This window comes from Chelonia mydas, chromosome 4 (genome assembly GCF_015237465.2).
Source record: "Chelonia mydas isolate rCheMyd1 chromosome 4, rCheMyd1.pri.v2, whole genome shotgun sequence".
Taxonomy (NCBI): domain Eukaryota; kingdom Metazoa; phylum Chordata; order Testudines; family Cheloniidae; genus Chelonia; species Chelonia mydas.
Genome location: NC_057852.1, coordinates 35,776,015 through 35,800,050, shown reverse-complemented (window position 1 = coordinate 35,800,050; position 24,036 = coordinate 35,776,015). Strand labels below are relative to the sequence as shown.

The 24,036-nt window shown below is 37.7% G+C and overlaps 1 protein-coding gene across 2 annotated transcripts in view; it reads right to left on the bottom strand.

Moving 5' to 3' along the window:
• Positions 1-2,244: 2,244 nt before the first annotated feature.
• The window catches only part of AP1AR (adaptor related protein complex 1 associated regulatory protein), a 33,125-nt gene continuing 11,333 nt past the window's right edge, over positions 2,245-24,036 (bottom strand). Inside the window, exons 4-10 of one of the 2 annotated variants that reach the window (XM_007054424.4) lie at positions 22,002-22,027; positions 18,858-18,954; positions 17,942-18,040; positions 14,783-14,844; positions 13,485-13,558; positions 12,358-12,486; positions 2,245-4,584 (exon numbers count right to left, since the gene is read on the bottom strand). In XM_007054424.4, the coding sequence (XP_007054486.1) occupies positions 4,319-4,584; positions 12,358-12,486; positions 13,485-13,558; positions 14,783-14,844; positions 17,942-18,040; positions 18,858-18,954; positions 22,002-22,027 (753 nt within the window). In that variant the 3' untranslated portion in view covers positions 2,245-4,318. The remainder of the gene's footprint in view (positions 4,585-12,357; positions 12,487-13,484; positions 13,559-14,782; positions 14,845-17,941; positions 18,041-18,857; positions 18,955-22,001; positions 22,028-24,036) is intronic. The other variant, XM_037897052.2, reaches the window with a different exon arrangement.

Here is a 24,036-nt window from a genome sequence, read left to right as displayed (position 1 = left end):
ATGTGTGGCTGTTTTAAAGATACTCTTCTATTCTTTTAGAAATACACTAAGTTGTTTTTTTCTCCCACAGAGCAAAATAGTGAAAGTAAAACAGTAACAACGGACATTACAAAAGCTTTGTTAGAGATCTGAAAGACTCATGGAATCTCCCTATCCTTGTCCCTAACGACTGCCATAAGCCCCTTGAAGGAAAGCTTTGCCCTACATTTTTGGCTTAGTAATGCAGAAACACAGGGGGGTCCATATGACTCTTTCTTGAGTCTTGTCTTGGTTTGGCTACACTGGTGATTGCAACATTAAGAATAGCAATACTGAACACTTTTGAGTGCTAGCAGCCTTTTAAAATCACTACATCAAACAACTTCGCTCACATGAAGTCTAGTTTCAGAGTAGCAGCCATGTTAGTCTGTATCTGCAAAAAGAAAAGGACGACTTGTGGCACCTTAGAGACTAACAAATTTATTTGAGCATGATGAAGTGAGCTGTAGCTCACAAAAGGTTATGCTCAAATAAATTTGTTAGTCTCTAAGGTGCCACAAGTCGTCCTTTTCTTTTTATGAAGTCTAGTTGACAGTGCTGAATATGTCCAGCGCACGTGACCAGTGGTTTAATGGTATCTGTGGGATTTTATGAAAGCACATAGCATAAGCCTTTTGAACGGAAACTGTTTGTTTGGTTTACTGGTGGAATTGCTTGCATTATTCTGCGCAGCAACTTGACCACAAAGTGACACAACTGATCCTCTGTCCTGATGAGGCTGCCTGGGTGGTTCTACAGTAAAAATCTACCACCTTTGAACCACCAACTAAAAATGGTCTTCAAAAATTGGGGTGGTGGTGATCATTTGCAATCACCTGCGCCCTAACTTATTGAAAACAAAACTCCTCTGACTAAAACACTAATCTCCAACATAAATTCTTTCAGGCAGTCACCTAAGTCAGTGAACCTGACATCCTACTGAGAAAAAACGTAAGGACAATGTGATATTTGCATCATGAGATCAGGATTATCCACCCGTTTTGGCTACTTCTAATCCCCTGTAATAGCAGAGATGACAGCTTTTGGCAGAATTTAGTAGATCAGACAAATGGGAAGGGGTCAACAGTGAATTTTAGCAATTATGAGACGTATTAACAGTGACTAAAACAAAGGAACACTGCAGTCTAAGATTGTGCATGTTCCCTCTTATTGCTCTACTACTGCATCTTGTTAGACTTTCCTTTCACAAACAGCTCTCTCACTATGCGGGGCAGTATTGTCCAATAGTTACAAAAGGAAATTGCAAGTCAAGGTGATCGTGTATCATCACTGCTCTACCGCTGTGCAATTTTGGGCAACACACTAAAATCCCTCTGCTTTCTTAATCTGCAGTGGCTAATTTACCTACAATACTTCCTGCAGGAAGAAGGGTGAATCTTGAAGAGACACTACTAGTTCAAATTTGACTCCAAGTTCAGGACTTCTATTAGAAATGTTCCCATTACAATAAAAACTCATGGACACTTTTTTAAAAAAACCCCTACAAACTATTAGTTGCAACCTTAAGTTTACAATATTGACTAGTTTTTCAGTTGTACAGTAAACAGTGCATGTTGACTTGAAATAACCTATAAAGAAAGAAGTGAAAAGCGACTTTACTTTCATTTTCCAAATTGAGCGGAAACTCCCTCCCCCGTTTTTTACCCAAAGCCCATATATAAAGATGACTTTGGTAACTTACTCAAACAAAAAGAACTTCTCTTAAAAAAAGCAGAAATACATTAACACTTGATCAGCTTCTCTCTTAAAACAGAGACAAAAGGAGGAAGTCGGTAACTGACATGATGAAGTAAAGATATTTCCATCCTTCAAAAATCAATTTTAAATTATACTTGTGTAAATTTATACAGTTTCAAGGGTGTGAGCATACATATTGCAGAGCTGTTTCAATGGCTGTTTAAAAGCAGTTTGTCTCATTCAGCAATCTTTCTTAAATTATTTTAAGAATAATACTGACTCCACTGTCATTTTTAAGTCAAAATGATTGTGACTCATTTAACTGTGAAAGTGGAATGCTACTAATAACCATGGTTAAAAGTATGTGTGTCACTATAATAAAATAATCTGTAGTCCAAGTTATATCTTCCCCTTCTTGCTGATTTTCTACTTCCTCAGCAATCAAGACCCTTTGTCATCAACAGTAGTTCTCTTGTGACCACGGTTTGCAGAACAGGGTTTTTAAACAGAAGAAAGTGACAAAGGTTGTGTGGGTTAGTTTTCATGTAAAAAAAAAAAGTTTATTTACAGCTTGAGAAAGTTGCCCTTCCTTAGAATTCAGTATATGAATATGTCAAGAAAAAAATTACACAGTAGTTGCTTACACCAAAACAAAAATATACATTTGATGTGTACAAACTCTTAAAAAACATATTAGAGGCATTGCAAATGTAGATATTACATTAAAATATTTCCAACAACATAGCTACAACTTAAATTAAGAAATGGAATGTTAAATACATTAAAAGATTTAGCTGTTTCCTAAAGTGTCATTGTATGTACATATTTAGTCAAAGTGTCTGGTATTTTAATTTTAGATAAAAGGCATGAGGAAGATCAAACTGCCATGAACCTGCCATATTATAGGGGCTCAGATATCTAAATGCTTTAGACACTATATACTTAGTTATTTCTGATGATGTAGCTTTTTGTAACTTTGAGGAAGTGCATTGCCTTTATGCTAAAAATAAAGAGCCACACATGAAAATCCTTATTCAGAAAGACGCTAGAGAGGAACATACAATTTACATTAGGAGAGTAAAGCTTTACTGCTAGCTCAGGAAAAAACACATTTACAGTTGTGCTTTACACAGTTTCTCCAGTTAGTTTTTGTTTTACATAATTCATAATCAAAATGTAAGGGGAAATTATGCATCAGATTCCACATGGTCAGCGGTAACTGAAGGCCTGCTTAAGTTTCAGCCCATATCAGCGGTGGTAACTATCCAGTTACAAAGCACAGGAAAGCTCGAAAAGTTCAATGTACTGTTTTGTAACTGGAAAGGATGTGTATTCCTGTTTGTGTTAATATAGCCACGGGAACTCTGTTTTAGGATCTCTTTCTTTCAAACCTAGCAGAGAAGTGATTTTTTCCATATACTGACAGGTTTCAGAGTAACAGCTGTGTTAGTCTGTATTCGCAAAAAGAAAAGGAGTACTTGTGGCACCTTAGAGACTAACCAATTTATTTGAGCATAAGCTTTCGTGAACGAAAGCTTATGCTCAAATAAATTGGTTAGTCTCTAAGGTGCCACAAGTACTCCTTTTCTTTTTCCATATACTACAAGTCTGTTCACATGATGCTGCCTTTAAGAATTATTCATACAAAGCTGAAGAAATTGTAAGTATTCCACAAGTTAAAAATGTCTCTAAACACTTTGGTACTAGCAGCATTTGATGAGTTGCAAGTGAAAAAAACTGAACCTTTGGTCCTCTAAATTTTCCTTTAACTTTCAAATTTCAAAATTTTCTGTTAAAGTACAGAAAAGCAGCTATAAAAAATCTTTAGGTAGCATACTTTCACTAAACATAATACATCATTTTACATGACAAATCTTGTAAAAAAAATTTCTATTGGATATGCCACTGGAATCATTATGTTTGGTACAAGAAAATAATTCAAATAAAAAAAAGGTAAGAAATAAGTTGAGGTAATAAACCAATTGCAAATAGACAATTTCACATGTGATAAACTATTGACTCTGCCTCCCTATGTTAAAGAACAAATCAAATACATAATGGAAAAAGGCAATTTATAAAAGTAATCTCTCACCGCTTTCACATTCTCAGACTTTAAGGTCAGAAGGGACCATCATGATAATCTAGTCTGACCTCCTGCACATTGCAGGCCACAGAACCTTATCCACCACTTAATACATTCAAATATTAAGATAACTTATGTAGCATATTTATTTTCAAGATAAATATTAGCCCAATGACAACATGTAAAACAAAATCAGGAGAAATATATTGAAACAAAGTGGTTACTTAAAATATAGTTTATGTCAAGCTGAGAATCTTAAATTAGTGCAGATAATTTTATATGAATCCCAAATTTCCAGAAATATACAAGACAGAATCAACCCAGTATTTTCATAAACATTATAAGGTAGATGATAAAATTGCACTTAATTTCTGAAGTAACTCAGATAACCAATCATTCCAATTCCTTGCTAAAGAGCATTACAATATGGTTTCCTTCCTTTTCTTACACAAGACTCAAATTCTGTACACTCCATTTAACTTTAAACATTTTGCCATTAATAACAGCCACACAATTTCACTATCTGTCTTGTTGATCAGCATCGGATTTATTTATGTCTGACACAGACAGTTCTATTACAGGATTCACAAATCCAGCATACTCTGAATTGCCATTATCATCCATCTCAGCACTAACAAAATCATTCTCCCACTCCAAGCCATTTGAATCATCAGAAGCTGAGGCTGGATTACTTCCTGTCTTCTTGCTGCTAAATTTTAGTGCTGCTCGGAGTATATCTTCTTCTGTTTTAGAGCGCTCTCTCAATGGAATCATTCTGTTCATGCCTGCAATTTAAGATAACTTTTTAAGCCATAACTTTATTTTTTTGGGGGGGATGGGTTTGGGGGAGGGGGGGAAGGAAGAGAGACAGGACACCATAGGAAGAGGAGAATGTGTCACCACATTTTTGCTAAAATATTAAATGCTAACAAAAGCACATTTAGAGCCAGATTCTGATACTTTTGCTCTTACTGACTAGTACCTCACTCTGCAAGCAGTCTTGTTCATGTCAATGCAAGTAAGGGCATCAATACCTTCTTTAGTCGTTAATTGGCCAAGGAAATTGATTACCTATTTGATAATGAAACTATTTTCTAGCCTTTTTTTTTAAATTAAAGAAAGCAGGAAGAATGGCTAAATACGATCAGGTTTTGTTGATAGTCTTTCCCACTAACCAATCTGCTGCCCTTTCTACTTGACAGGTATGTATGTATTCTGAACACATACAAACATATTAAAAACTTTCTGGTTCCATGAAATTTCTGTGAAAGCTACTAACTCCTATTAAATCATATGATCTGTAGTAATGTATCTGCTTGTAGCTTCCTGACACAGTGATATCAGAAGAAATCTTCACCAAGTGAAACAGATTCTGAAGTTCAGAAATTGTGTTTCCCTAGACACAGATACCATTTTGCTTTGTACAAAAAGGACACATTCAAGATACATACACAAACTAAGCCAAGTTGATCAGAAATCTGCATAACATGTTAGAGATTTTTCAAAAGAAAGGGATGTTAGCAATGCTGAATCATCTCCAGAGGTGTATAAACTGTCTCCTCTGCCAATGGAAAGAAGTGAAAGCTTGAAGAGGCAATAAAAGATTTACTGTGCCTCCGTTCTCATTATGGTCAGGTTTACGCTACCCTCCTACTTAAATCCCTCTCATTTTAAACTTGGATTACTGCAGTGATTCTGCTTCAGTATGCTATTTATATAATAAACATCCTTTATCACTTGAGATTCCAGGAAAAAGTTTACATCCACTCACTGGGTACTTGTGAAGTTTAGCAATATTTCAATGTGTTTGTTCCTTTGCTACTGATACTTCACTGAAGGTGTCATCAGTAAAGATACACAATACCCTTTAACAAGTTATACTGTTAACAGGGTGAAATGACAGTGTAACTTTATTGCAGTTCCATGTTAACTGTATATGATAACTTGTTTACCATAAAGATATTCAGAGCAAGAATAGAAAATATCAGTAAATTCATAGATTCCAAGGCCAGAAGGGACCATTGTGATAATTTAGCCTGACCTCCTGTATAACACAGGCCATAGAACTTCCACAAAATAATTCCTAGATCAAATCTTTTAGAAAAACATCAAATCTTGATTTTAAAAATATCAGTGACGGAGAATCCTCCAAAACCCTTGGTAAATTGTTCCAAAGGTTAATTACTCTCACCATTAAAAGTTTAGCCCTATTTACAGTTTGAATTTGTCTAGCTTCAACTTCCAGCCATTGAATCATGTTATACTTTTCCCTGCTAGACTGCAGAATCCATTATTAAATGTGTGTTCCTCATGTAGGTACTTACAGTCTGTAATCAAGTTACCCCTTAACCTTCTCTTCGTTAAACTAAATATATTGAGCTTCATTATCATGGCTCTTCTCTGAACCCTCTCTAATTTATCAATATTCTCCTTGATTTATGGACACCAGAACTGGACACAGTATTTCAGCTGTGGTTGCACCGGTGCCAAATACAAAAGTTATTTTACATCTATACCCCTACTTGAGACTCCCTTGTTTATGCATTCCAGGACTACGTTAGCTCTTTTGGCCACAGTGTCACACTGGGAGTTCATATCCAGCTGATTATCCACCACAACACACAAATCTTTTTCAAAGTCACAGGCTCCCTCTGAGTCCTAGCTTCCCAGAATAGAGTTCCCCCTCCCATAAATATGGCCTATGTTCTTTGTTTCCAGATGTATACTGTGACGTTATTGACATGAACTGTGACCGTATAGATTATTGCAACCAGGGTCTTATGATTGCACCAGGTCTTGTACAGAGGAGGTCAAGTGGGGTGTCTATGGAAAGGTTGTAGTTTGCTGGTTATGATTATGCTGTCTGTATGCGTGTCATTTTTGTATTTGAAGTTATGAATATTGGCTATGTACTTGTATCTCAATGTGTTTGATTCTAAGTAGCCTCAATGAAGCATTTGGTCAGCTTCCTGAGAAAAGACTATTCTCAGTAAGTGCCCTATCAAGAAACACTTAACTGACAATGGACTTCGGGAGACGTCAATCCACATCTGAGCTTTCCTGAGAACATTCAAACTAACATGTAAACAATGGCGTCGGACTGCAAAAAGCTGAATCATTTATGGACACGTGACTTGCCCAGGTGGCTACAAACTCCATCTTGTTGCTGTGACTTTGCACAGAAGAACAAAGGGGTTTCTGGCCACAAGAGAGAATATAAAAGGCCCTGGAAGCCTCTCCATTTTGTCTGCAGCTGGCTCAAGAGATGGCCTCTCCACCCCCAAGAGATGCCTGAAAGAAACTGGAACAAAAGACAGTAACTATGGGGGTGAGAGTGATTGCTGGACTCAGACTAGGAAGGAGTCCAGTCTGTGAAAGAAGCTTGTTGGGACATCTCTGAGGGTGAGATTCACCTGTATTCAGTTTCCTACTGTATTAGGCTTAGATTTGCTTGTTTTGTTTTATTTTGCTTGGTAATTTACTTTGTTCTGTCTATTTCTTGGAACCACTTAAATCCTACTTTTTATACTTAATAAAATCACTTTTTTCTTATTAATTAACCCAAAGTAAGTAATTAATACCTGGGGGAGCAAACAGCTGTGCATCTCTCTCTATCAGTGTTATAAAGGGCAGACAATTTATGAGTTTACCCTGTATAAGCTTTATACAGAGTATAACTGATTTGGGGTTTGGATCCCATTGGGAGCTGGGTGCTAAAGACAGGAGCACTTCTTAAGCTGTTTGCAGTTAAGCATCAGCTTTGGGGCATGTGGTTCAGACCCTGGATCTGTGTTGGAGCAGACTGGCATGTCTGGCTCGACAAGGCAGGGTTCTGGAAGCCCAAACTGGCAGAGAAAACAGGCTCAGAGGTAGTGTCAGCACATCAGGTGACAGTCCCAAGAGGGTTTCTGTGATCGAACCTGTCACATATATTTTGGGTTTTAATATGGCTATATGTTATTGTTTGCTTGGTAAACTGGCCTCCAGCAATCCAGATCACTCGTAATCAGTGACCTGTCCTCCTCATTTTTTACCACTTCCCCAATCTGTGTCATCTGCAAACTTTATCAATGATGATTTTATGTTTTCTCCCAGGTCATTGATAAAGATGTTAAATAGCATAGGGCCAAGAACCAATTCCCACAGGACCCTACTGGAGATATACGCACTCAATGATCCCCCTTTTATACTTACATTTTGAGACCCATCATTTATCCAGTTTGTAATCCATTTAATGTGTGCCATGCTAATTTTATACCATTCTAGTTTTTTAATCAAAATGTTGTGCGATACCAAGTAAAATGCCTTACAGAAGTCCAAATAGATTACATCAACACTATTACCTTTATCAACCAAACTTTGTAATCTCATCAAAAAAAGATGTCAAGTTAGTTTGACAGGATCTATTTTTCATAAACTTATACTGATTTGCATTAATTACATTACCCTCCTTCAGTTCTTTATTAATCGAGTCCCATATTAGCTACTCTGTCTTGCCTGGGACTGATGACAGGCTGATGGGCCTATGAATACCTAGGTCATCCCATTTACCCTTTTTAAAAATTAGCTTTCTTCCAGTCTTCTGGAACTTCCCTGGTATTCAAAGACTCATTGAAAATCAACATTAACAGTCTAAAGAGCTCCTCAGCATGCTCTTTTAAAACTCTTGGATGCAAGATATTTAGACCCGCTAATTTAAAAATGTCCAACTTTAGTAGCTTCTGTTTTAACAGCTTCCAAAGACACTAGTGAAATGGAAAGCGTGTTACCAGCACTGTATACACCTGGGAGAATTCCGCAACACTGCACTCATGCAGAATTCATGTCCCCTGCAGAAAATACATTCTGCCGGAGAGACACTGCAGTTACATCTTTCGTCTACCGGGGCTGCTGTGGCACCAGAACAAAGGACAGCCGGCTCACTGGATGTAGCAGGCAGCAGTGGATAGGAAGGCCGAGAGGCTGCGTTCCTCACAGTTCCCTGCCTGTGGGGCCAGGTGAGAAGGCATGGGATATGGGGGGGGACAGGGACACATGGGGACAGAGAAGATGTGCTTGATTGAATGGGAGAGACTACAGGTCAGTCAGGGTCTGCACAGAGAACGATCCTCCACTCCCTAACATTCCCTCCCCTCCCCCCCCCTCCCCCCCCCCCCCCCCCCAAAAAAAAAAAAACCCCCATTCCATACTTCTCCCACCCACACCCAACAACATTCCAGGTTCACTCCAGGCTCCTTCCCAGCAATTACTTCCATCTCTATCAGCTCCTCCATTACCCCGACTCCCCCTAAGTCTTTGCACTGCTTCTGAGGGGTCCAGGAAATAAGTTCCTGTATTGTAGTTTAAATGAATTACTCAAAAGTTCTGTATTAATATGTGCAGTAAATCTATTTGTCCAAAAACATTTCCTGAATCTTTTTTGTTGTCTGTATTATTACAGACATACTTGCTGACAGGTATTTTGAAATAAATTACCAAAATAATTGAAACTAGTGTGATTATATTGTGTTATTTTGACAAATAAAATATGCAGAATTTTAAAATATTGTGCACAGACTTCTTAATTTTTTGGCACAGAATTCCCCCAGGAGTAACGTTAAGATGAAACTGCATCATCTGTTTCCCCCCAAAATTCAGAACAGAAATATTTCTTGAACACTCTGCCTTTTTGCATTATTACTGATAATGCTACCATTTCCCTCTAGTAATGGACTAATACCTTTGTCAGGATTCTTTATATATTTTAAAAAACTCCTTATTTTCCTTAACTCTGCTGGCCCTGGATACAAGGAGAAATTTCATACCTTTCCTTATCAAATTTTCTACAATTCCTAATTTCTGATTGTAGCCATTACTATGAACCTCCCCCTTTCTTCCATTTGTTTTAGATATTTTTTTTATAGCTGCCTTCACTTCTCCATTAAACCACGCTGGTTTTTTAACCAGGACAGCCTTCTTCCTCAGTTGTGGATTTTTGAGCATCTAATAAAGTTCTTAAATGACTCCCAATCATCATTCACATTTTTCTAATTAAATTCTTCCTTCCAGCAGATTTGGCTTACAGTTGTTTTCAGCTTTGTGAAATTGGCCCTATTGAAGTACTAACTAAATATATATATGTGTGTGTGTGTGTGTGTTTCTTATTTTTTACTAGACTGGACTTTCTTCTGTTTGCACATTATAAATGTGATCAAGTCATGATCACTTGTACCTAAGCTGTAAACTTTTACTTCTGAGATCAGTTTCTCTTTATCTAGAATTCCCCTGTGTTGGCTGCAACACTTTACCAAATTACTATACCAAACAGGATTAAATATGCTGCAAATATATACAGTGATACCACAACTTTACTATATTGTCTATTCTTCATGGTACTCATCTGATTTATGATGTATCCTCATCTCCTTCCCTTGGTCTACTCTTGGTCTATAGGGCAGGGATTCTCTCTTTTGTGTTTGTAGCGCACCCAGCACAATGCTGCCCCAATCCCAATGGGGGTCTTTGGGCACTATCATAATATAAATATTTACCACCACCACTAATCATCTAATTTGAAGATGAAGTAAAAAGGTATATAGACAAACTTAGACATTTCCAGAAGCCTTAGTTCAGAGCTCCCTAACTTGGAAACTTCTTTTGGTCACGCAAAGTGTAATTCCCTCACAAGGTTTATTCTAGTTAGGTGGCCACTAGGCAGAGACCCATTTTAAAAATTGGTATACTTTTGGTCTACAATCAAACAATCCCTTGTTCATTAAGAGCAAAAATGTATAACCAGATCATATATAAGAACTTGAGCACGCAAAGTTTTTCCCATACCCTTCTAACTTTTCTGGCTTTTTGTGGTATGAGATCAAATCTCTTCCTTACACACGTCTTTTGACAGCACCCATGAACACAGTACCTAAACAGCCTATGCGGGTCAAATGGACAGATATCTTTGCTGATACTTCTCAGACATTCATCCACACTGCGTCAGTGGTGCTGACAACTGAGAGACCTGGACGGGGTGGATAGAATCCATTCAGATGGTCATGCTCAGTCTTTTCTAATTGTTTTCAGGGCACTGAAACTATGCCTTCTCCCCTGCAGGGATTTCTCAAGGATCTACCTTGCCATTTTTTCTATTCAAGATTTAACATGCCTGGGGAGCCCATGCGATGATATGGGTTGCAGTGTGATCAGCCATCACATTCAACTTTAAATATACGCTCCCTTTTCATATGTTCCAGATACCACCATTGGCAGAATCACTCAATGACTGGCAAAAAGTGGGATCTCAATTATAACTACTTGAATACTTAGTTTTGAATGTTGGCAATTTTTCATCAAATTATATGTGAATAAATTTTCCATTATTTAGCCAGCTGGCTAGAGATCAACACAATCAAAATGGAAGTGATGTTTCTGGCAAGGGTCGCAATAAAATGCCAGTTTAATCTGTAACTGCTTTATCAGTTGAAGACTGCCAACCATTGCAGTCCACAAGTTTGTGGTCTAGTTAGATTTATTGCTTGGAGATTGCCAACATTTTTTCAGTCACCACAACAGCATTTCCCCCCTCAACTATAGCTGGTGAAAACTGCACCTCCCCTTCAGATGTAACCCACCTTGTTCATCTATGCTTTTGTAATCACTTGGTTGGATATAGCAGTGGGCTTTACCAAAGACTGTAAAAGGAACCCAGAAGCTTGAGGAAGTCCAAAATGCAATTTTCCCCTGCCTTCTGTGTGGGGCAGGCCAAGGAGAGCAAATAAAATCTACTCTCCGCACTGGCTGCCAATCCACTAATGGATGAAGTTCAAGGTACTTAATACTATATACAAAAAAATCATCATCTAGGCTCAGGTTACTTCAGCAGAAATTCCCCAATACAGAAATATGCTCATATATGAACCTGGATATTTTTAGAGAGCTCAAAGAAAATTCTGCCTTTCAAAAGTGAATTTAAGACCAAGTCGTAGATTTTCTCCAGATCACTACATTTTTGGGTTGTGTGTGAAGAATGGAAACCCCACGTAAATGGTAAGGAATATATTTACCTTTAAACAGTGCATACCCGTGTGCCTACCCGTTAAATTAATTATTTTTACATCCTAGGTAGTGTAACAACAAAAGCAAGCAGCAGTAATAGATTCCTGATGCTACTTGCTCACAAGGGGGCAGTATTTCTTTACTGTTATATTTTGTTGCAGGTTTACTACTAATAAGGTTACCATGCAATGTTGAAACCTGAAGCAAATTTGCTAAAGACTCTAAGGAACTTAGTTTTCATTGCTCTGACAGGTGAAAATATTAGAGTTATTCTAATAAACTTGTTTAAGCTAATCTTCCTATGACAAAATCATCATCTTCACCAACAGTGTGATCTTAAAAGAGAATAAAGCACACATTTAAAAAAGCATGCTCAAAATGTTTTAAGCCATTTTCTTCTTTAGAAGAAACAGCATTTTTTGGTGTTGTCAAACTGCATACAATGCATAAGTCACTGAAATGGTTAAAGTTTTTGACCTATATAAGAGTGTATGACAAACACTACTGTATGATAGAGTAAGTACCTTCTTCATCTTCCCACTCTAAATCTAGTGAAGTGCTGTCATCATTTCCACTTGTTGATTTTGTTTTGGTCATTAAGTCACAGCTGCTCTCCGTGTTTGGTGTCAGAATGGTAGCATCAGATGAAAGTCCTACATCAAGAAGGTGTTTTTAATTCAAATACATATTTGGGTTCAAGATTTAATAGCCAAAACTATCACACATCCACAGCAACTTTTACTTAGAATCTAAGCACCTTGCAAACTAACTAAAATTGAGCCTCAGCATCACTATTCGATGAATCACTTCCATCCACCAATGTAATGAAATGTATCCTCCTTTGGGAGGGCATACAGCAGCTTTTTAACAGTTCACAACATTAAACAATTAAGGTAGGACAGTGAAGAATACTGTATCCAATTAAAACTACACAGGGATTTAGATGTAGAATGCAATTATCCAAGTTGGAATCTGGCCAGGGTTAACAAGGATTTCTAGAGTTCTACGGGATCCTGAATTACAAGTAGCCAGATACTCTTTTAATACTTCAGAGACTGCGCTTCCAACAATGCAGAGCCCATTAATAAGAAGGGGGTATTGGGTCAGAACTGATTCAAGGGTGAGAGTACCATATACAGCAATGGCTTTCAACCTTTTCTCATTTGCGGACCCCTAAAAAATTTGAAACGGAAATCTTAGATAGTCTGCAGACCCTCAGGAATCTGCAGACCACAGGTTGAAAACCACCGATATACAGGACCTTCTCCTGCAACACCTAGGTGTTCTCTGGATGTCTCTGTGGGACACTGCTGCTTCAGTGCCTAGAAAACCCTGGAGAGCCAGCAGAAGTCAGCCTAAGGAGCTCAGTTTGGGTGCTAGTTCAAAACTCGTTTTATTAGATGAAACAACTTTGAGTGCTGGGTACAGTATAGGCACCTGTCTGAAGGGTATATGAGGTACATCTCCAGATGCCTCCACAGATCAAAAATCCAAGAGGAACAGAAGTTCCTACCTTGTCTTATACAGAAATATAGACCCAAACATGGGAAAACAAGGAGATTTTTCTTCGGAGAAGGATATTCAAACACAATTTGCTCCACAGTTAATTATAGAACATCTAATTTCAAAATGTATTTTGAAAATCACTTACTGCTACTTCGAAAAGCTTCATAGTGGAGCTTTATATTTCTCAAAGAACAATCAAACTCCTCCTCTGCCACTGAGCTGTAAAAACAACATTTTGCTTATTACCGGTACATCCAGAGGTATGTATCAGTGAAAAAGCCTAGCATTTACAGTTTTCTAGCATATTTATAGGTTCACCATTTTAAAAAGTCTATATGAATTAGCATCTTTCAATAGGTTCTCATATCTCACTTTTCATGGGGATCTCACAGAGCATTGCAGAGGGCACCCTCTTGTTAACCTTAGGAAATCATGTCTGCTCACACAGTTTTAGCTGCCATCTTTATGCAGATGAGTTGCAAAATTACAACCATTCCATATTTGTCTCCTTCCTTCCAATCCTGCATCCCTGCTCTCTAACATCTCCTTGATAATTTGCAGGTAAGTAACATGGCTAAAACTGGACTCCCTGAACCTTCCTCCCAAATCCACTCCTCTTCCCTCATTCTCTGTCACCACCTTCATCTCGGTCATCTCAGACCCATAACCTGGCAGTTTATCTTTGACTCCTCCCTCTCTCATTTACCCTATACATCCAGTATCCAAATCCTCATTTTCTTCCTCCATGGTATTTCAAAAATCCCCACTCCTGCACCCCATGCACAAAACTAAAACTAGTTCAGGCCTTCTTCATCTCTCACTGTGATTACTGCAACCATATTCTCTCTGGTCTCCTTAACAAGTATATAATTCCCCTCTGATCCATTCAAAACGTGGCTGCGTGGCTCACTTTCTTTGCCCATTTGCTCCCAATATTGTTTCTTTGATTTCTTCCACATACCTCTCCCCAAACTAGTGCTAATAAGAAACAAAATGTTTTGTGACAGCAGAGAGCACAAAGCTCTGACACCATTCTATTAATGTTTGATTAACTTACATTTATAATGCAGATTTCAAACTTGAATCATGAAAGACATCAGAGAAAGGGATAACTCGCATAACTCTAGACTGGAATAGCATTTTGAATGCATTATTCCAGTAACTCCAGAGGATGGCAGTAGGAATGCAATCTATCCTTGCTATATGGCGTGTAAATATGATGACGACATGCAAGAATGGCTACTTTTTAGTGGCGAGCGGAAAACAGCATTTTCAGAATTAAAATATCCCCTTACTTGAAACAGCCAGACATCTTGAAGCTCTGGAGAAGAGCGCAAATGACATGTTTGGGGGAAGATGGGAAAAAATACGCCCTCAGATGCTGAAAACTCCCCCACTACTAGTCATTAATAAAAAAACCCAGTATTTTGTTTCACATCTTACCTTTGATATTCTCCATTATTAGCTGCTGGTGCTCGCTGCATAATCCTCTGTACTCTATGTGGCTACCAAACAAAGTGTAAGTTATTATATATCAGGAAGTTTTCAAGAATCACTCTGAAAAAATAGACTTAATACCCTTCGTATCATCGTTAAAAATATTAAAACAAGTTTCAACCTCCTGGGATTGACTACGTCCCTGTTGCAAGGCCTAAAAATGTTATCCCGGTTCCCTCAATTCAGCTGTGAAAGAGACAGGACTTTGATTATATTAATACAGATTCTTAAGTAGGTGAAGTATTTGTTAGATAAAAATAACTTTTTCTTTCTCATCTCAGAGGATGAATATATTCTCTCCACAGCAGTATCAGTCCCTTCTAACTGGAAGGGAAAGAGCCTTCTTCATTTTAACCAATTTTGCACACAAGAAATGTGATCATGAGGCACCATCCTACTTGCAAACATGAATATAGCAGTGGTTATTCACCATAGCGTCTTTCCTTCTTAGTTATTCTTATCTCAGCATAGTACTTTCTAAAAGCAGTTGAGATACGATGATTTGGATGTTTTGTTCAGTCCTTAGTATGTGTTCAGTAGAAAACATCTTTAATCTGACAAAGAAAATCTTCTTTTATCTCAGCACAAGGAATATTGCCACATATATTTCTATACCAGGATAAAGTGTTTGATTTGCATGAACAAAAACGTTACTATTTGTTGGTTCCTTTAAATTATACAGTTTAAAGCCTTCCTTGTATCCTTATGTGTAAACAGATTGAGAATGAGATACAACCTAGTAATAGGATTCCTTTTATGGCCTCAAGATGTGTATGTTATGGGCATAGGGTTTCACCATTTTTGAACAGTTTTTGGTTTTAAGATGACTAACATCTCCATCCCCACAATCCCAGAGAGAAAAATTTGGGGATAAAAATGTAAGGCCATCCAGGTACCTGCTGGGCAGTTTCATAACTGATTTAATTAAATTAATCTGTGTGACTTCACTTTGATTATATTGAAAGCTGAAACGAAATGAGCAAGTTTAATTTTTAGTAGCTAGAGCCCTGGTGTGTAGCAAATATATTTTCTCAGGTACATAAAGGAGAGAAAAAGGACAAAAAAGTGCGAGTAGTAAAACAAAAGATTCATTCAAGCACCACATGGCTATAGCAGAGCTCCTTCTGAAGGGCTGAATGGGTCTAGTGAAAATTTTTATTTAATACAAAACTCCAATATGACAATGCCTTTTCTTGGCACAAAAGCATTTTCCCACTGTGGAGTATTTGGAATGTAATGTATTAGCACAACTAGATTCTGAATGCAGTGATGAACTGGGAAGTTACGGAGAAAGTGCATTTCTTATTGGTACTTGGTGAATGAGAGAAAGTGGATTGAAGGAAGGAAAGGATCACATATATTAAGCCAAATTGGATGTTTGGTTTCTACTTTATGAAGTAGATCCATCTTTAAACTTATTCTATAAATTAGAAGGTAAGTCCCAGGATATGCAAGTATTTCAAAATTATTGTTTTGCTTTGCAGAACTCGATTATGTCACCTGTTCTCAATTTAGTACCTTAGCCTCTATTTCTATTGGAAACAAATGAACTATAAAAGATGTATTTAACATAAGCAACAGTGGTCAAAATCAGGTTCAGATGTTGCCATATTTCCAATGATTCACCTGTTTGTTGAATTAACAGACTGATGCCTGGCGCAAGCATGGAGTTTCAGGCAGGCAGAGTTGGATTGTGAATTTTATATAAATGAATTCTAGTTTATTTGGACCATGTCAGAACTTGAGCTCATATCCCTGAAATGTGCTTTTAAGATGGCTAAAACAAGATTAGAACTCTACTGTTTTCTTCTAATTGTAGCCACATGACTATATTTTTAAATAAAAAAACAAAAATAAGATTTAGAGACTTTTTGAAGAGTAACTAATTTCCTCCCCATCTCCACTCCCCGTTGATTAATGTCATTCAACCTTTTTCAACAAGGTAGTCTGTTTAAAAACAAAAAGGTATATTATATATGTCCTAGGATCTGGATAAGAAAGACCAGTTTTCAGAACAGGGCATTTGGTAGGGTTTCTCCCAAAGAACTTTTACAGTCCTATGCATAAAACAAAATTACTGGTGATGACCTGAAAGAGACCAAATACAGAAGAATAAGAAAAAGCAGAAGGCGAGAAAAACCCATTGAGAAAGAACAGAGAACACAATAATAGGAAAAAAAAGAGAAAAGAAATGCAGAACAGAAAGGCATCTTGAAATGATCTGGGAACATTTGATATTGGAAGAAAACTAAATCTCATCTTTGCCCTACAGTGTCCCATGCACTGTGAGCTGGCCATGACGGTCATGTCAGACTCTTGCTGGTAACACTGTTCATTTAGTGAGCTACTGCATTAACTTTTCAATAAGAAAAGGTTGAATGGTAGTTAGTCCTAAAATGGGCTCCGACCTAATATCTTGTTGACTGCAGGGATTAATTTTTCATAAGTTTTACTTTCTTCAGAGAGTCTACCGAGGGGTTTTTAAAACTGTCTGTAATTAACATGTACACTGTGTTTGGGAAGTTTTGTTCTCTTGGGCATACCGTAACCGCTGCCACAAACAGCATTTAAATGGTTGTTGAAAAAAGTTAGACATACAGTTCTAAGTGTTCTTTTAAATTTGCAGACACTTCATATAATTAGACAATTTATACTCATCTTTTAGCTAAGGAATTGAGATGAAAAATATATGTACTAACACTTATGGGTTAAAATACAGTATTATTCATATAATCACACTTGCATGAAGAAGTCAAAGTATCACAGAAGACAGACCAGCAACTGTCTACTGGATAAACAGAAAACAAAAAGCCATTTTTCTTTTTTAAGGTTATCAGCTGACCCCAATCTCAATAGCAACAGGCACTAGGCATTTAACACTGCTACTATTCACAGGCACAAATGTTTTATGCAACACATGCGCTACTCTGCTATAAAAATACTTGATACTAGACTTCAGGGACTATGCATGAAAACAGACACTACTACAAACCAAGCTGCATCTCAGAAATTACTTCTGAGAAAATAAATGAAACTATGACAGTCTGTGTACAAAAAAATATAGAACAGAAGCTCTGATATGTATTGGGGTCTTTTTCCCCTCACCTCCAAGAGCTTTTTCTGCTTTGCTGCCCTGGCTGCTTCACGCTGTGCAGCATATAAAGCCTCTTCTTCTAGTCTTAACTTCTCCTCTTGTAAGGCTAACTGTATATGAACAAAATAATAAGGGTTAACAAAAGCAGAACCTATCTATCTTCCTATGAATAAAAACATAAGTTTACCAAATTAAAAGAAAAAGTTACTCATAAAAAGACAAACAAAAAGCAAACTATCAGACTGTATAGTCAGAAACCATTTTCTTGATCATAATTATATGCAAAGTATTGCGAGTCTGCAAGTTTCTTCTTTCAAACAACTATTGAAATTGAGTCGGATATACATTTCCCTATTAAAACAAAGACTCCTGGGAAAACAGTGAGCTGTTTTAAATAAATAAGGGCGTTTTACCGAGGACCATATAAATTATATAAATAGTTTTAAACATGAGATGCATTTGTATTTAAAGAGGTGTTTATCTGGAAGTGATAATTAATGGGATATGATATGGAAATTAGTGAATGGGATATGATGTTAAAAGCAGACATGATGAATTAGGTTCTTTCATTTAAAAAAAAGTTTTCGCCCCTCTCCACGAAATAAGCTGAATAAAATACATAGCACATTTTTCCTTTCCAAAGGAAAAAGGCTGGCATAGTTTGAATTTAACAGCTCTCTATAGAGGACTATCTACCTTATTTATTATATTTTCCATTTAATTAAGCAGTAAAAGAATTAAGTGATCATCTTCCATACACATTTAATTGCACAGCTACAGTACCTGGACAACTAAAAATCCTGTTAACTGATAAATGCAAGAACAATGATTTGCCACAAGTTAAAACTTGTTTTGCTTCATTTTTAAATAGGCCATTATTTGTAATCATAAAATTATCCAAGTCATAGAACCATCACAATTATCTACCTCTGACTGAAGTTTCATATCAAATGCTCTCTGTTTTTCAGCAATGGAATCATAATGTCTCTCTCTCAGAGCAGCAATTTCTTCCTCCGTCAGAGGTCTGAAGAGGGAGAAAAAACAGAGGCACTCTTTAGTAAATTATTAGTTAGACTGGAAACTAATAAGACAAGGCTAATAAATGGAAGTACACTAATGAGGCAAAGAAGGAAGCAGTTAATTTAGAATTCTAAATTGTTCAGCCAGCCTTTTGACCTGAAGTTCTAACTGGATTGGCCAGCCACAGTTAATCCAAACACAGGAGCAGGCTGAAAGTACAGTTCATATCTAAAACAAGGTTTAAAGTTACAGGGCTTACCTAAACAAACAGTTAATGCACAGCAAACTGGGGTGTAAATCTACCTAATACTAGTATGCCATGCACTAACTGTCATGTGGACCCTGTTACTGTGCATTAAATCTTCCCTAGTGAAATGGGAGTAGATCAAAGCACACTCTAGGGAACTTTTAGAGTGTGGTCCACACAGACAGTTAATGCACAGCAAGGTACATTTACACCCCAGCTTGTCAAGCATTACTATTTATCTCTACATACACAGATATATTCCCCACGAAAACACATTTTATTGAAGGCAATGTGATTTAAGTGTATTTAAATGAAATCGCGTTCCCCCAAAAAAGAATTCACCCTTTATAAAAATTATGCCCCTTTTAAGAGAAGGATAAAAGCCTCAAAATTAAGATTGAAAGATTCCAACTAATTTCTCAGTGCAGTATGACCTTTCACTCACTGCTGTCCCATCCTATTTAATTATGTCCCCTTTTTCTAATCTCTAATAGAAATATTGGACATATTTTTATTACACATTATTTAATACGTAGTAAAGATTTCAAAAGGAAAGTAATCCCGGGTAACTGAAGTTATATCAGAGCTCAAAATATTCTCTCAGATCAAAGTGTAGGAGAAGCAGAACAATGTTTTTATTAAAGAACTGGAATGGAAGATCTGTTTCATGTTGATTAAAATTATGTAAATGTATGTGCACTTTGTATTATGTAGCAACTAAGCAATGAACACTGTGTTTCACAGGGAGGAAGGTCCCACAAGTTGTTGTGCCAACACAGCGCCCGATGAAGTTGCAGAATCAAGCGATAATGTTGCAGGATATATTAAATGTTATAGCATGTTGGATACGAATTCATGGAATAGAAAGATTTTATAATTTTAGGAACTTGTTATTGTAACTTTTGTATATACTTTTGCAAATATTAGGGGACCAAGTTAAGATTGAGTGAGTGGTATAAGCCTGTAGGATTATAGAGCAGTGGAGAATTCACTGGAACCTTGTCCGTGGTCCAGATTTTCCGCCACAACTAGTGGAATGTTTGTCAATAAACTAATTTTTGTGGGATGTTAGAAGGGGAGTTTTTTTTTTTTTTTTTAAACTGACCTAAAGTACAAAACCCAAAGCTACAGGTTTAAAGAGGCAAGATATTTACGAAAGTCAGGTAAAGGAAATGCAGACAAAGCTTCTGCATTGTTTTATCTTTGTATGCCTAAATAAAGGCCACTTGCTTTTAACTTTGCATCAGTAGTTTAAATAAAGTATATGTTTAATAAACTCAAACATCAGCAATCTTGCTGTATATTATACAGATCTACCTTCAATTAATTTACTAACATGCATTTAAGTTTAAAAATATTTTTATGCATAATCACTGAAATATACTTTTAGAAAATATCTACACTGTGAACAAAGTTGAATACCTGTGAGGAAAAGAAAAGCCAAGTGTCATAGCCTTTAAAAGAAGTTGAAACTTTTAAAATTTAGAAGGATACTTCAGAAAAATCTTAAATATCTTGTTCTAGACTACCGAAAAAAAATTGTTGCTTTATACTGATTTATTTGAAGTCCTTCTATTGACTCAGATGCCAACCTTGCTTTGAGATTTTTTAGGGGTGTTTATGAAAAAAATTAAGGATGTTGCTTGGATCAGCTGCCAGTGCCAAAGGTAAATACAGGTAGGGGGTCGAGCCTAGCACTTTGAATGCTTGTGGTGAATTTTAGATACACTTTTGTGAATGTTAGAGCTATAGGGACTGTCCCCCCACCTCACCCAGAAACTGGGACCTTTCCCTTTCCCCACCTCCAGAACCAGTCCAGGACCTCTACCCCTGCCTCCCCACCTCCACGAAACCGGGACCTTTCTACAGCCCTCCTTATTGTATTCTTTACCCTCACTCTCAAGCATGGAGAAGGGGAGGATCAGTCTTGGGAAAGCTACCTAAGGTCCTTAATTACCTTGGCCAAACCTGGGCCTGGACCTGCTTCCTAGGATGATCTTCCTCCATTGCATTCCCTCTCTGTCCTCTTCTGCCACTGCCTCTCTGGCTTTTCGACCCCCGCAGGCTGTGCAGTGAGAGTCTGACAGCAGGCAAACTCCGGTGACTGACTGCGGAGTCTGGGGTGCTAGATTCAATACTCAAGCCACAGGCTGCCACAATTGCACAGAGCACTCTAAAGGTACACTACTCAGGGATAAAAGAGCCATGGCACAGCTGTGGCTGACCCAGGTCAGCTGATTTGGGCTTGTGGGTCTTAAATTGCTATGTAGATGTTTGGGCTGGGGCTGGAGCTCGAGCTCTGGGACCCTCCATCCTCGCCCATTCAAGATCACTGTGTCTTGCTTCCTATCATCCTCACGGCACAGTCTATTCATGTGCCCCAAAGGCAGTGAAGAAGAACATCCCCCTGTGGTTGTGGTGCTATTTGCTGTTTTAGTCAGATCCAAGTGGTTGTGAATGCCACATAAATGTAAACTTTGCAAAACTAGTAGATTTAAGGTGTAGGTTCATCATTTCAGAATTAAATATAAAAATCAGGTGGGTTACAAAAAATTAGGGATTTATTGTTGACTAAATTCCATTAAAAAGTATTTTAAACTATATTAAAATAAATTACCACTCCAAGTATTAATATCTTGTAAGTGCACAGTTATCCACTGAAGTTGGGTAACTGTCTGGCATTAGAATTTTCAGGCATCAGTTAAGTGAAAAGTCAGCATGAATTTTGCTGGTCATATGTAACTTGACTGACATGGTAGAAGAGGACATAAGCTACTAAAAAAAGCTCTTGAAACACGTCTTACCTATGACTGCTTCCTGGGCTTTCTCCCTGTTAAATTATAAATAAAATTAATGTAATTAAGATAATCCATTACCTACTTCTTAATATACAAACTAACCAATCCACATTTATTTAAAAAAAAAAAAAAACAACACCACCACCAAACTTTCATAGACAAAAGTTTAAAGATCAGAAGCAATACACAAATGTAATTAGAGATCCAACAGAATGAGTTACAAGCATCCTCTTTTTCCATCTTCACCTTTCTCAGTTACAGGCAGCTAGTCTCAGCCTGTCTGCACTGTGATAGAATGCTGGCAGCCTGTGAAAGGAGGGTATTTCTTGGATAGGTAGATCACAAGGCAGGTCCTCTCTTATGGTCTCCAGCTTGTTTTGGCCATTAAAGAGTTTGTGGGATTAGGTTTCTCCCCCAACCCTCTTTTCCCTTTTACATGATAGACAGCAACATGCAGAAACTACATGGGACATACAGATCAGGCTGATGGGCCATTTGTTAAATAGCACAACTTATTACCACCCTTTGCTCTTTATCCAGGAGTAAAACCTGGGCAACTTTGGTACTGTCCATGGATGAAGAGAGCTCCATAGCTGCTGCCTGAAAAACTTCAGATTCCTGAAGACCTCATGGTGAAGATTCCACTCTTCCTAGTCTGTCAGCTTAGCTAGTCTCCCCTTACGTCACCCTTTTCCCAGACGTGAAGCACTCTTGCTGGAAAAGGGTGTTTTTCAGCCCATGTGAAAAACACATTAGTTTCCCTCTGAAGCATTTTGGACCTAGGGACCTCCGTGTTTGTTGACATGACTGGCCAACATATTGTCCATCATCATCAGCACATGCTTGTTCGGAAGCGAAGTTGTGAGGCCTATTTTGGTCCTTTGGAATGGTTTGTGGCTTGAGCCAATTTATGTACAAGCAGGTTGAGAGAACTGCATAAAACTTGAATTGGCATTCCCCCATTGTGTTGCCCAGACAGCAACTTCCATGTTTTCATATTCTGGTCTGGCTTGGATACAGCACCAGAATCTTCTACTCTGTACCAACCAGATCAGTGATATGTTTACCTCATTCTGCGTTAGCCTGGGAGGAGGTGACCTCAGCAACTTGGGTCTTTGTTTCAGGTCAGTCTGCACTATAAACTTAACTTCGTATAACATCATTCAGGGGTGTGAAAAATCCACACTGAGCGACGCAGTTATATTGACCTAACCTCCAGCGTAGACAGTGTTAGGTCAACGGGAGAGCTTCTTCCATCAAAACAGCTACTGCCTCTCATGGAGGTGGATTAACTATGCCGACGGGAGAAGCTCTTCACTAAAGCACTGCAGCAGCACAGCTGAAACTTTTTAAGTGTAGACTTGCCCTCAGTCACTGAAAGGCACACATTTCTGCCTAGGAATTTCATGAGGGAAGAATTGCATCAGAAGCAAATTTTCTTTTTTTGGCTTTTTCCTTTGCTGTTTGTCCAGCATAACACCTTTACTGAGGCTGGGCAGTGAAGCTAACTACTGTAGTACCCCAGGAGAGAGATCTGCTCCAGTCAAAATGGTGTACAAGTTTTGTCAAGTTCTAGGGCTACTAGCCCTCAAGAGGCACTAAAGAACCTATTAGATTAATTTTAGAAAGGTCTATAATTCTTTTTTTAAAAACTTGACAAGAAAAAACACTAAGCCATGCCAGAAGCAGTCCATTTTCCAATTTTCCATTTGAGAAAACTGGTGGGCTGTTCAGAAGCCAGTGACTGACACATGCCACATTTTTTTTTAAAGAACGTTTTTTAAAGCCATTGTGCAAGGACACTTCTAAGCAGCAGTCACAGAACTATCTGCACTTCACAGATGGTTGAAAAATGCCACTTTTGACCTAGTTCCTCAGAACACTTGAACTGTGCTGGTATCCATTATAAACCCACACCTTGTAGATTACTGCTTATGTACAGACAGTGGAACCACAAGGGATGCCAATCCTGTTTACTGAAGGTGCAAAAGAGACCAGTAAGGGTTACTATTTAAATTTTGCACTACCAAAATCTGAACAA